Source organism: Megalobrama amblycephala, linkage group LG7, assembly GCF_018812025.1.
Source record: "Megalobrama amblycephala isolate DHTTF-2021 linkage group LG7, ASM1881202v1, whole genome shotgun sequence".
Lineage (NCBI taxonomy): Eukaryota > Metazoa > Chordata > Actinopteri > Cypriniformes > Xenocyprididae > Megalobrama > Megalobrama amblycephala.
This window is the reverse complement of record NC_063050.1, coordinates 39,787,569-39,801,880: the sequence shown is the minus strand read 5'-3', so window position 1 is coordinate 39,801,880 and position 14,312 is coordinate 39,787,569. Positions and strand designations below refer to the sequence as shown.

Genomic DNA, 14,312 nt, shown 5'->3' with positions numbered 1-14,312 from the left:
ATTTGTGTTCCGAAGATTAACGAAGGTCTTACGGGTGTGGAACGGCATGAGGGTAAGTAATAAATGACAGAATTTTCATTTTTGGGTGAACTAACCCTTTAAGGCATTTTGTATTATTAAAATGTTTTTCACACACACACACACACACACACACACACACACACACACACACACACACACACACACACACACACACACAAATCTTTTAATAAATGATCAATGAACGGTTCTGTGGAGAACCCAGAATGGTTCACTATGAAAATCCCCTTTTGGAACCTTTATTTTAACAGTGCCAAAACCAACAATCCTTTTACCAACAATATTTTAGTGTAAAAACATACATTATGCATTTTAAATATAAAATTCTGCATATAAATAAATGGTAATACATTACTTAAAAAAAAAAAAAAAAAAAAAAATCATTTTTACAGCTATCCAACGATGAGGTCTTAAAGTAGCATTTTACGTTCTTTAATTACTAACACTTTTAAAGTGAATATTCTGCATTGAAATATTAAATCTGCAAATTGTTTAAGAGGAAAAGTCAACAGTATGCACTTGAGATGCAACACACACGCATGCGAATTAAAACTTAAATAGCATTGCGGATCAGCTCAGTCTCTCTCTCTCTCTCTCTCTCTCTTGGCTCTAGGACCCAGAAGAATAACTAGCAGGACAGTTTATTTTTTGAGTGATGAAAAGAACCGGCTCGTTTCTCCACGCAGAAGACTAAAGGGACTGTGCAAGTCACCTGGCTAGTCTGGATAGTCATCGCGCCGCCAAAGACAGAAATATTCACCCACAATCTCCTCGAGGAAGATCTTCCCCCCTTTTTCTTCCATCCCTCCCTCCTCAGACTCCCTCTCCCAGACACAGAGTCCGTATTCAGAGCACCGGGACTCGGCTGGAGGAGCGCGTTTGGATACGGGAGGTTTCTGGAGATCACCAAGTAGGGCAGCAGCGGAGTGCGCCCCGTCTAATCAAACGATCATTCACTCACTCAATCAATCAATCAATCAATCAGTCGGATCACATCAAGGAGCTGACAGCCTCCTTCTAATCCGCCTGCTCGGATTGAACCGATTTCTTGAAATATACCGCAAAAAGGTTGATTTGACAGATTGATCAAGCAGGGTTGCTGCAAACGTGCCAGTCTCGCGCTCAACGCTCTCAATGACAACACGGTCTCTTACTGACGGAAACACTTTTGCCTTCGGAGAGGAAAACGGAGAGCGACACGCAAGTCTGTGTATGTCACGTTACTGCTGTTGGGACACTCTGAGTGACTAGTTATATTTCATTTAAGCTATTGAATAGTTGAGGCTGTCGCTGGAGTCGTGATCAGCGGGAATGAGACTGAGGGAATCCGCCGCGGCTCGGAGAACTGGGCTGGCTTTCGCTCGGGAACTACAAGGCTAGATATACAACTTTTGTGTTAGACTTTATCTTTCCATATGGAGCGATCGGCATCGCTGGACATCGAGGCGCTGAAGGTGAGTTGCTGATGTGACGTGTTGCTGTTTGCAGCGTGTAGTGTGTGTTTGGGGCTCAGTGCGGTGGTGGTGAGGTGCTGGATTTTGTGCGTGGGGTGCATTTCAATAACCCTCGTTCAAGTTGCAGCCATTAAAGGCATAGCTGCCGATGTCGGGGGCTGCTTCTAGGGGAGAATGATCATATGTAAGTTCACAAACAGTTCGCATATTTCGCTAGCAAATCTTTTATACACTATGGGTTTCTGCAAAAACGAGTCTTTCCCCCGTTCAACCCCTCCCTCGATCGCCTTCCCACTCCAGGCATTTCCAGGCATCGCGTGCATCCTCTTTTATCCATATGCAGTGGTAATTTTGAAAGCAACTTTTCAACTTATCTTTTTGCTCAAATCAATGTATGTGTTCATGCGTTTTTCACAAAAGAAAAAAAAAGAGTCCCGCTGAGGGATTGTGTGTTTCAGAACCTCTGGCACTGGACAGCTCCACAGATCAGACTGGAGAACAGCTGTATGGGAGATTTGTGTGGCCCGGGTTGACGGCACTGACTGCACTGTAAAATGTTAAATTTAGGGTAGCAGGCAGCTGTGGTTGCCAGAACTTTACCTTGATGCTGTTGCAAACTTGATAAGTGGGTATTTTGCTGATTGTATATTTTACATTTCCCAACTCTAATAGTTCTAACTATCATTAAATTGTGCAATATTAATATACCAATAACATTTTTGAGCCATGAAAGTCTATTTATGGTCTCTTTGGAACACAATGGAAGGCCACATGATGACTTAAAGTTGGTCTCTCTCTAGCAACTGTGGCCAGTAATAACTAAAAGAATCACTTAAAGACCTAAACAACATAAAACACTATACTGAACATAACCGACAACAAAAATAAGAACAAACTAACCTTTTTAAATGAAATATAAACAAATGTAATGGTTTGCCAGGGCTCTCCTTGAATGAAAAAATTATTTAACCTGTTTACAGTTTTATACTGTTCAAGAATGAACTACATTGCCTTGTTAAATAAAATGTATTTTTTCTTCTGTTTATATAAGGTAATTATAAGTTCATTAATATGTTTTACTATAAAAACATTTTTTTAAATATTTACAGTAAAAATCACATGTAATTTTACCATATATGGAAAGATTTGGTGTATTAACAGGTTTTTACTGGAGAAATGTAACATTCTTTTTGTTGTTTGCAGTGAATGGTGGTCTTAGCTCTCTCTCTCTCTCTCTCTTTCTTTCTCTCTCTGGAACCCCGTAAAGGAGAGGGAAAGAGATCGCAAACACGTACTGAATAGATCTGGCAAGCGTGTGTACATTTGATTGGCATCTCTTTCCAAGAGATTTACTTCTCTCCCTGTAATTCACTTGATTTCTGTATTGTATTTGGTTTGGGCTTTGCGATTTCAAAGGATCGATGTTTAAACCAGGCAAATGTCTTTATTCATTAAAGAGCGATTCTCAAAAGCACCGTAAGCCTCACATGAAAGTTCTTATATTTAGATAATGATCTGATGTTCTGTGCCTTTGGGCTATAGGAAAATCATGAAAACACCATATAATACTATATATACCAGTACAGTACTAGAGAAAAACTACAATCTACAACTGCTGTAGGAAACACTATAATAGGGAAACCAAATATGCATAGTACAGCTGACACCAGATTAATCGCTCGACTAGATTTGTCAGAGCCAAATAAGAAAATGAACAACTAATTTCTGGTTTGTCTCTCCCTGCTTCAGGAGCTGTCAACTTATCAGGGAGGCTGAGAAAAGAGTTTTTATTATAATAGAGCTTTTATGTTATCGAGTAAGGCTTTTTTTATTATTTATTATCAAGCCTATTTGTATTTGACACACAGGAGGGAGCCTTTTTTTAAAAAATGTGTGGAAATGATGGGGCAGCATTGATGATGTTGGAACATTGCATCTATTGAATCAGCATTTGTGAATTGCATTGAATCTATCAAGGGTTTCGTACTGTATAACAGTGACTCTTCTGTAGAGCGACACTGTCACACTCACATTAGTGTTCATGTAATTCTTTCTAATTAATTAAGCAGGGTGCTTCTAATGAACAACATGTACTTGATATGTAATTAGTTTGTGGAGCTGTTTGTAATCGCACATTCTTCTTGTTATTACTTTTGTAATGAATTATGATAACATGTAAACATGTTACATGAACTCTGAAGTATCACCACTGACCCTTTTCATTAGACAACAGGATAAGAACAGATTTAGAAATAGAAGAGCAATTAAAACAGTGGTGACGAGGCAAACAGTACTCTGTCCTTAAAAGGGTTGTTCAGCGATAGTTTTAATTAAACTGGCATCTCTGGTTTGTCTCTTATCTTGGAGGCGTATGTGTCCTATGAATTCACGCTGATGAAATGCCTTTCTTAATCTCTTGGAGTGTCATTTCAATTTACTGCCAATCCTTTACCACCTCTGTGAAAGTTCCTTCAGAGGGACCGAAAAAATGCTTGGGTTGGACCACAAACTTTGATGACAGATTTAAAACACGAGAAAGCGTGAAAACCTTGACTTCATTGGTTTTAAAGGAGTGGGTCATCCAAAAATGACTCTTTCTTTAAAGAAGATATTTTGAAAAATGTCTTTTTTTGTAATTCAGTGAATGTCAGTTGGGTACAATGTTGTTTTGGATCCCATTGACTTGTTGTAGGATCAAAAACATTTTTTTTTCGACCCTGCTCTGCACAGTCAGGGTAAAAGTTATTATATTTTTTTTACTCATTTTCCCTAACGCTAACTTTTAATGTCACGTAGAAGACCTTTTCAGTGATTTTTTGTCATCTTATTTGCACATTTCAATACATGCAGCAATTTTTCATTAAAAAGCACTCAACTATGGAGGCCGAGTCATTCTTATTTGGAAACCGGGAAAACGGACAGTTTGCTTTGGTCTACGGTGTCAGCACTCGGCATGCATGCTGATCCTGGACCAGCCAGTAAAAGCTGCGGTGAGCAACAGACCCATTCAATAGCACTAATAGCATCACAAATGGCCGTAATCCATCTTCTCTTAGGTTTGCTGTGCTGGTCCGAGTTTGAGTGGCAGATGAAGGCCCCATCGGTGTCCTGATCCTTTCACCAGTAGACTCTGTGCTTCGAGTATCGGGGTCCTTGCCAAGCTTTCGTTCCCATTGCCCCCCACCCCTCCCGTCCCTCCCACCTACATCCATTTTACACTTAATTAACTCTGCCAGTGGGAAAGGGCAGTCCGATTACAACGCAACTCTCAGTAACAGCAGTATCAAATGATTAATATATATTATAGCTGAAGGACGAGAGGAATAAAAGAGTTGTGTTGAACATTTCCCCTAGATAGCCTTGAGTGTGTAGCAAGAAAGAAAGGAGGCACTTCAATGTGTCATCTGAATAGGTGATGTTAAGAAAAGGTTAACATCGCCAAGAAGAAAACACATGGGTGGCGATTAACTGGTTGGCTTGTTCAAAATGTTACTGTTAGCGATACATGGTTTGGACATTAAAGCGATTCAAATCCATTGTTTTAAAGTAATTTCGATTTAACATGCTTCCTCTCGTATTACAAAGAAGAAAATGAACTCGGCTTTAATTGGGGTTTAATTTACACCATAAATCACTGACCTTAATCTATTACTGCACACATTATAATTACAATTGCAATATCAGAAAAGCTCTGCTAATTGCAAGCATTGTTTTACCAATAGGTGGCCATGGTAACCAAATCATGTTTGGCAGTGTGGATTGTTTATTTGAGAAAGACATATTTGCATAAAGTTAAAGCATCCATGATTTTAAAGCCAACCTGTGTCAAGGCCATGCAATCCATCCTGTATATTGTGCGAGTTTCTGTTGCAGCTGATTGGACGGTTGTACAGACTGACCCCTCACAACAAAACACTCCAATTACCATTGTGAGAAACAACAGCTAGTTTACCCATTCATTTAGACGGATACACATTATAATGTCCAGAAAACAAGCCTTTATTTCGAGTCCATAAAAAGTGATTGAGTCCCACACAAAACTGTTCATTTTCAGGTGAACTATCCCTTTAAAAAACAGCAACATATGAAAGTGTGACTTTATATCTCACAATCTCATAACTGTGACTTTATGTCTAATATTTGCAAATTTGTTTTTTGTAATTGTTACTTTGAAAAGAGAATTTTTGGTAACACTTTATTTTACAGTGCCGTAGTTAGATGTTTGTACATGTACTTATTATAGTAATAACAGTAAATTATGCATAATTACAAGTAACTAACCCTAAACCAAACCCTAACCCTAACTGTAACTCTATAGTAAGTACAAGTAGTTAATTAATATTTCTCAGTACTTCTTTGAGTAATTACAATGTAACTACGGCACTGTAAAATAAAGTGTAACCAATTTTTTTTTTAATTGAATAATATTGCTGATTAGTTAAGGTTAGTATGTGATATCCCAGAATGCATCCAATGCATCATGAATAAATGATACGCCTATTGTTAAATGTATCTTTCCTTTATTTTATGATGCTGCTTCTTTTATGAAGTTATGCAATTTCTGCCACTACTGTTTTTTTGTTTTTTTCTGTGGTGATGTTTAGAGCTCATCTTTTTACTTAATTGATTTGTCTATTGATTGTCACCATTAATGAAGTTAACGTGTTAGTAATTAAGAATCTATGTGCCTCCTTATAAGGATATTTAAAGCATTTTTTATATTAAAAAAATGCTTATTTTGTCTTCGATAAAGAGACTTCCAACTCGTGATGGGAGAAAGAGATGAGCTTGGTTAATCAGGCCAAAATAAGACTGTTAACTAAAACTCTTCTTTTTTTATTATGCAAATATTTCATTAAAAATGTCTACAAATGTATAAAACTGATTCAAGATTAGATAAAAACCATATAGACACTGGGTTCACATGGGTTCACAGAGATTGTCCCCTAGTGTTTGAATCACTGGTTCAAAACAAATGGTTTTGAAGCTTCACAAAGCAGTATTTCGAAAGTGCCATTGCTAACTTATTCTTAAAGCTCAAAGCTGTAAATTATAAAATTTCTAGACAATTGTAGTTACTGTGACTTTATTGTGTTTATTGCCAGAAAGAGACACTTAGTGAACATGTGCACTTGTTGAGAGTACTTAAAAAGCTTCCTTAGTGCACAGATGAACATCTTAGTTGTGTATTTTGGTCAAACATGAGAAAAGTCACAAATCTCTTGCATTATGTGACAAATGATACTTTGAGTTGTCTCAGCTTTTCATTGTTTTTACAGTGAAGAAGATATGAGAGGGACAGCTCTGTTGCAATGATCTCCCACTGTGAGGCTACAGCTGGGCAGTGACAAGATAATAGCAGCTTCGGATGGTCACGGAAAAAGCTGGGAAGTGAGAGGGGAGAGAAAGAGAGAGAAATGGCCACTCTAGGTTCTAGGCTGATAGGCCACATCATGAGCCAAATGAAGCAAGTGGCACGGTGAGATGGGCCGTACGCCTGCCGTAAAAAAACAGCAGCGTTAGAGAGTGACAGAAGATACCAGAGGCCAAACTCTTCTTTCCATCCTTCCATCTCTGTCCTTCCTTTGAAACTTCAATTCAATTATATTTCTCATTCTCTTACCTCAAACTCTCAGTAACTCGTTGTCTCTCCACCTCTCGCTTCTCAGCTTTAATACTCTGTAACCCCTCCTCGTTTCTCTCGCTCTGCTTTTTTGACTCTACATCTGCCTTGACCCCTCTGGAGAGCATACACTATTAGCACTGGTCTTTGGTCATTTCTATTTCAAATAATTATCTAAGGGAATGACAAGATACGTATCAAAATGCAGGGTGCCAATGCAATTAACCTGCGCGTTTAAACAGCATATTCACTCGGCTCTTCTTTAGGTTTCTTTTAAGCTTAATAGACCATTCATACATGATACTTTTCAAATGATCCAATGCACAGAGCTTTTATTATTGTTTTTTAATATATTTTTCTTCATAAGCGTTTTTTTTTTTTTTTTCAAAAAGTAATGGTTAATTGAAGCCATTTAATATTATATTTATAGCCAATTTTTAACATGTAATTTGACCTAATAAAGTAAAAAATTATTAGATTTCTGTTTTTGTTTTTCATTTATCATTAACATCAATATAATCAAACTTCTACCAACCTTAATTTAAATTAATATAAAAATAAGTTAGGTAATGACACGTATTACAATAAATGTCACATAAACAAAATGAATAAATAGAGAAACAGTTCCAATTCTACAAAATTATTTGCAAATAAAGTTCATTTTTAACTTATCAAGTCTATAATGCACATTTATAGAAATAAGCTAAATAAAAAGTAAAATTACTATATTAAAAAAAAAACACTTTAGGATCTATATTTTTGTGTAAGGACCATACACAATTATTCACTAATATTTTTTATACTTCAAATTCTATAATGCACATTAAAGGATTAGTTCATTTTGAAATGAAAATAACCCCAGGCTTTACTCACCCTCAAGCCATCCTTGGTGTACAGTATATGACTTTCTTCTTTCTGATGAACACAATCAGAGATATTTTAATAAATATCTTGATGCATCCGAGCTTTATAATGGCAGTAATATGGACCAACGAGTATGAAGCTGAAGAAAATGCTTCCATCCACATCCATCTATCATAAACATACTCCACACGGCCCTTGAGGGTTAATAAAGGCCTTCTAATAAGAAGCGACACTCAATAGAACGTTCCATTGCAACAACGGCGCCCAGCAGCAGCCCTGCGTTTCTGCCATTTTGTGGTGAAAGTGACTCGGCAGTCCACTAGTTTTTATGGCAATATCAGCTGATTTGTAAAAAAAAAAAAAAAAAAGTACATTAAAGCTGAAATCCAACCTGAATGATGACAACACTGAATAAAATACTATCACGAGTGATCATCAAATCCTTTTAACAGTTTTTTTTACAGACTTTGTGTTTAAGTCTTCCACTTTTTTCACAAAACCTTTGCTCTCTTAGTTTGGGTTAAAATTCTTTGAAGTTCAAGTATTAGCATTATAAACACTGAATTAATACCAACATATGAAATTAAATTAAGAACATGCATCAGAAAAATTGGGAAAGTTGGACAATAAATATATGAATAAGACAGCTTGATTTTGCAGTGTTGTCTAATGTCTGTCCAAAACGGACACAGCAATGCATCATGTATTATAAGATTGTTATGTTTGTAGCGTGATCCATTAAAATGTACAATATAGACTATTTCAATTCAGACCTAGTGGAGTGATATTATTATTACTATTACTCCACTAGGTCTGAAATATATTGTTTGCTGCAAACATGATGATTTTAAATTTATTAATTATTAATTTACTATTAATAAATTTGTGTAGTGTTCCATAAAATACTCAATAAAGTAGGCTACCTATGTTACCTCAGATGGTTGAATGGTTGGATTCCACAACTGGTAAAATAAAACATATATGAGACAATACAACATTTACTGTAGGTGCCATAAAATTTACTGATGATTTCATTTGAAAAATTTTCTTTTACGCTTGGGTTCTATACTCTTTGCCGGCGGCGGTGTGAATGCATAGTTAAGCTTCAGACTGCTTTCCTGTCATGATCACCAGTTGGAGTGCCCTAGTTAGCCACTAGAGGGCACTCCAACACAGACTATTGTCTCACCTTTTGAACTTCATTTCCCATAACCCACTTCCCGGACTCATTATCACTTCATTGCACCCAGCTGTCTTGTATTATGTTATTAGTGTTCTGTCTATTTATACTGAGTTTGTTTCTGCTTTTGTGATGGAAGTTTCATTTATTGTCACTGGATTCTCTGTTTGTTTTTCTTGCCTGTATGGACTGCTTCTGTGGATTTTGACCCTTGCATGTATGGTTTCTGGTAGTGATGGCGAGATGAAGCCTCATGAAGCATTGAAGTTTTTCAGCCATGTGGTTCACAAAAGGGTTCATTTCTCGAGGCTTCATTTGCTCACAATACCACCTGGTGGTCAAAGAGTGTAAAACAAGCAGATACATTACAGATGACCTGATGTGATCTGTGATACACTTTATTTTGCAGCAGTTAAGGCTTAGAAATAACAGTGAAGAAAAAAATCAATTTACACATAGACTAATATATATATTTGAATGTAATGTGTATTTTCTGTTTGTATATAATGATTGTATAACAGAACTGTGTAATAAACGTATTGGCTTTAAATTAATGGGGCTATTAAATGTGTGTAATAAATACTTTGGTCATTATATGCAGGAGGGGCGATATTATTATTCTAAAACCACACAATCTGTGGTGATCTCATGGGTTTATATATCTGTCAGAATATCGTGCCAAGATTTGAATCGCATCCAGTCGAACCATTCGAACCAGTCAGGCAAAAGCGAGGCTTCGAACGTCATCAATGACGTCACTGATCTAAAACGATACAAGCTTCGATACGCGCTTCACTGAAAGCTTCCGGAATTTCTCGACACACGCTCCGAAGCCTCGCCACAGACCGTAAAATCACTAGTTTCTGGTTTCTCCGTTTTGGTTTTCCTTGTGTTTTTCTTGATTTTTGTATAGACTGTTTCTGTGGATTTTGACCCTTGCCTGTTTGGATTACGTTTCTGGATTACCCCATTAAAGAGCTGCATTTGGATCTACTTGCCTGTTTCCATGCTTTCCCGTGACATTTCCGTATTCAACTTATGGAAAAAAATGGAACTAGTGTCACATCAGTTAAGCTTTTTCTGTAAATTGAATAAGGAAGGTATATGCAGCGTAAGCTTTTTGCACTGCGTTAGTTTTACACTTTCTTCCTAAGTTGGATACGGAAGGTGGTCTGGCGGAAGCTAGATATTTTACTTCATAACTTGTTAAATATGGAGTTTTTTTTTTTTACACAAACGCATTGCTTTGCTTCAGAAGGCCTTTATTAACCCCTGTGGAGCTTAGGCTAATTTTCATTTGAGAGTGAACTAATCTTTTAATTTTCAAGCAAAAAAAAAAAAAAAGTTAAAAATAAACACTGTTTTTATTATAGTTTTAGGACCGATCTTCTTAATTCAGTATCAGTATCGAAAGCATCATCCTTCATGACTGAACCATTGTAATTCAGTGCTCATGACTTCATGGCTCATGCAGCACCTGATTAGTGGCCACTGAAGATGTGAACACAAGAGGCACATCAAAGTTTAGTCCATCTACAAAAAATAAATAGATTCTTCCTCTGGTGTTAGCGACCATGTCTTGTAGGTCTTTATTTTCAAGAAGCAAGTGGAAAAGAATTGAGTGAAAGCCTGAGATATAATCCTACAATCGTACAAGAGGAGTTAATGCGCCGATGCAATTATCTCATCGAGGCCACTAGCATGCTCAGCGTGCCAAATTCACTCTCTATTACACACAGTCATTACACATGGACTGTTGCTGCATTCATCTGCTGTAAATTCACACATGGTTCCTCAGAGAGCTGTGAGGTGTTTACATTTCTGTAACTCTGCCATTCATTACCATAACTCTCATCTCAACATTTTCTTGTTAAAAACCGTGTTGCCATTATGACATTGCAAACGGTTGTGGGATGACAATCAAATTTAGGAAATACTGTACGTGTGGATTTATCAGTCATGATTCCACTCGCGAACTCATTACAAGCTGTTTAGATGAAACATTCTGTTTATTGAGCAATTGGAGTTTAATATACTTGAAATATTTCCGTGAAATCTTCAAAGACTTGTTTTGGTTAGGTACTATCATTTACTTTGATTAATTTACCAATGTTCTTTGGAATAGTCTGTAATCATGATAAATCTATTTTATTATCATCATGGGAATTTAAGCTACAATATGTAGATTTTTTGAGAGACAAACATGACACGCCTCGTGAGTAGCGGAACGTTTATTATGCCGCAGTCGCTGTGGACATGACTCCATTGACAGGCGACTCCCGGACACGTCCCGTATCCTTGGTTAAAATTGCGATTTTCTCACAATTTACAAATAGTTGGAAACATTCGGGATACTGTAAGTATTCAACTGAACAAAATATATAATACTGGCCTAGTGGTTATTTTACTCCAAAAATCTTACATATTGTGCCTTTAAAGTGTCATGGTAAAGTGTCCATTGTATACGTATTTCAGAATCTTACCAGAAGTAGTAGGTCATTCGGGTACTTTTTTGCCTACTCTTTTATGAGTACTGTCAATTTGGACATACTTTGTAATGTTTTTACCCACTATATAGTAGGAAAGTATGCAATTTCGGAAAATTGGTTAGGTTAATGATTCAATGACTCACTCATTTTGACTTTCTCACTCAGGTATCCTGAATTAATATTTTTAACAAATTTACTTTGATTAATTTATCAATGTTATTTGGAATAGTCTGTAATCATGGAAAACCTATGAGTCAAATATTTTATTATCATCATGGGAATTTAAGAGTCATGGCAAAGTAAAATGTCCATCATATTTGCACTTCAGAATCTCGCCGGAAGTAGTAGGTTATCTGTGTACTTTTTGCCTACTCTTTATGAGTACTGTAAAATCGGACATACTTCATAATGATTTTCACCTTCTATAGGGAAGTATGCGATTTTGGCCCTAGCCCTATTGTTTTTGAACAAACTGGTTAGGTTAATGATTCAATGACTCACTTATTTTGACTCATCATGATTCACTGGCTCTCTCACTCAAGTATTGTTCCTGAATGAATCAATATTTTGAACGAATTTGCTTTGATGAATTTATCAATGTTCTTTGGAATAATCGTAATCATGGCAAACCTGTGAGCCAAATATTTCATTATTCAGAGTATTTCCTAAGTGCACTTGTTACCAACGTGTGGATGAAGCAAACTAAAATTATTTTCTCTCTATGTCGGAGTCTGTGTTCCTCCACTGTAATGTTGCTGGAGTTTGGGTCTCTCACATTCTAGCTTTGGCTGACAGTAACCATGGCAATAGCAAAGAGACCAAGACATGATTATGCTGAAGTATCTGGAGGAGAAGGTAATTAACCACTGTATTTGAGACATACTTCTATTTCTTTTCTTGTCTTTCTTTTGGTTGACTTTTGTTATAGTTCGAATAGACTGTCAAAAGATCCAATGTCCTTTGGTGTTTATCAAACAACTGGCTTAAAAGAAACTTTGTTGTCATGGGCCTCCCTCTCGTCCCAGGTATGGCTGGCATGCGTGGTTTTTTTGTGCTGCATTTGTTGCGGTGCTATCTGATATTTGGGGCTTCAGATGTTCTGTTTTTTGGGTATGTTTTTCTTAGGTCCTTTGATGTATCTTTTTGATCTCTGTGGTAAGGCAGTCCGCCTCAGCTTCTCTTCCACGACTAATGTCCGGCTTAAGATTGTTTTATTCGCCTTGAAAAGCCTCCATTTGATGTTCACAATTCTATTATGTTTTTGAGAAATCAAAATAAAACAAAAGACAAACAAGCAAGCAAAATCACCCAAGCAACAATGACAAACAACAAAGAGATCTAGCGCTTCTCCTGCAGAGCAGAGACTGGGCACAAAGAGAACGCCATTTTCTAAACAAAACAGCTAAATAAAACAGACATTCAGATTGGATTGCTTTTCAGACAGAGAATCTCCTGTAGGCATTTCTGTAAGACGAATCAAGGACAAAAACAGAAACTACTTCTGACAGTTCACTTGTTAAGATGTGTTTTATTGCTTTTTGAAATGTCCCCTTTTACTTAGCAGGTGTCAATGTTACTTTTTTTTTTTTGGTTCTGGCTGACATTAAAAATATATCTGGTGCAGAATCCCATTGGAAATAGTTTTTGATGAGGAAATGATCTATCATTTCTTTTCTAGGAAAACGCATTAATTTGTATTCTTCTATAAAGCAAGGAAGACTGTATTTATTTATGTCCATTTTTCAAGTAATTTATATGGCACTATTATATGGCATAGAAATCATGTTTAATGTGATAGTTTTATCCTTACATCTACTATAATGCAATATATTGTTAGTCCAGAGGATCTTCATGTGAAGATATATATTGATCTGCTATTAATGTTTGTGTGCCCTAATGGTCTGGGGGTAGTACTTTTGTTAAGTGTGTCAGAGGTTCTGGGTTCTAACCCGCCATTGTATAGTTTTTCTTTATTAAAACTAAAGATGTTCATCCATGATTGTATATCAAGAGCAGGGACACAATGGCGTCAATTGAGATTGAAGCGCTCTTCTGTGTGAAGACTGTGCACGAACCACAAGAGAACACTGTTGCCTTCCGCCACTGATAACAACGGCAAAGAACACTCAGCATGATTTAAAAAACAACACATTCCAGCGCCAGATCGCCTCTTTTTTAACAAACAAACAAAATTAATACTCTGCTAGTCAACTGGAGATGTTTCTTTTGTATTAATTACATCTGTGCAGCAAGATGTTTCAAAAAGTGGTGGGGAGTGGGCACAATATCGACCCAGGCAAAAAGTGGTGGGGACATGTCCCACCCGCTAATTATGCCTATTATTGGAACAAAAATAAATAGAGTCTAAAAATAGTTTTTAAAGTTTTATCATGCATATCACAGTCTTTAGGGCCTGTCCAAAATGGTATAATATATTTTGTAAATTACCATAATGACAAATACGGCCTTCTTAATTGAATAGTCAGTTGCTAAAGGTAAGGTCAGTTTTTGAAGAATTTCAAAGTTTAGCCTGAAGTGTCGTCCTGTGTAATTAACTGAAGTAGCTGCTAGTGGGACATCTTCTGTATTCATTGAAGCTTGAATTTGAAATATAGAAAATCGTTGTCTTTTGAAATCAGACAAAGATGCCATTCTAAGTCATG

General features: G+C 36.7%; 1 protein-coding gene across 3 annotated transcripts in view; it reads left to right on the top strand.

Moving 5' to 3' along the window:
- The first annotated feature begins 503 nt into the window (after positions 1-503).
- Positions 504-14,312, top strand: part of LOC125272534 (zeta-sarcoglycan) — a 364,989-nt gene continuing 351,180 nt past the window's right edge. For 2 of the 3 annotated variants that reach the window (XR_007185871.1, XM_048197425.1), the window contains exon 1: positions 504-1,493. Coding sequence is in view for 2 of the 3 variants with exons in the window: in XM_048197425.1 (XP_048053382.1) it covers positions 1,455-1,493 (39 nt within the window). In the remaining variant the exon portion in view is untranslated. The remainder of the gene's footprint in view (positions 1,494-14,312) is intronic. The other variant, XM_048197424.1, reaches the window with a different exon arrangement.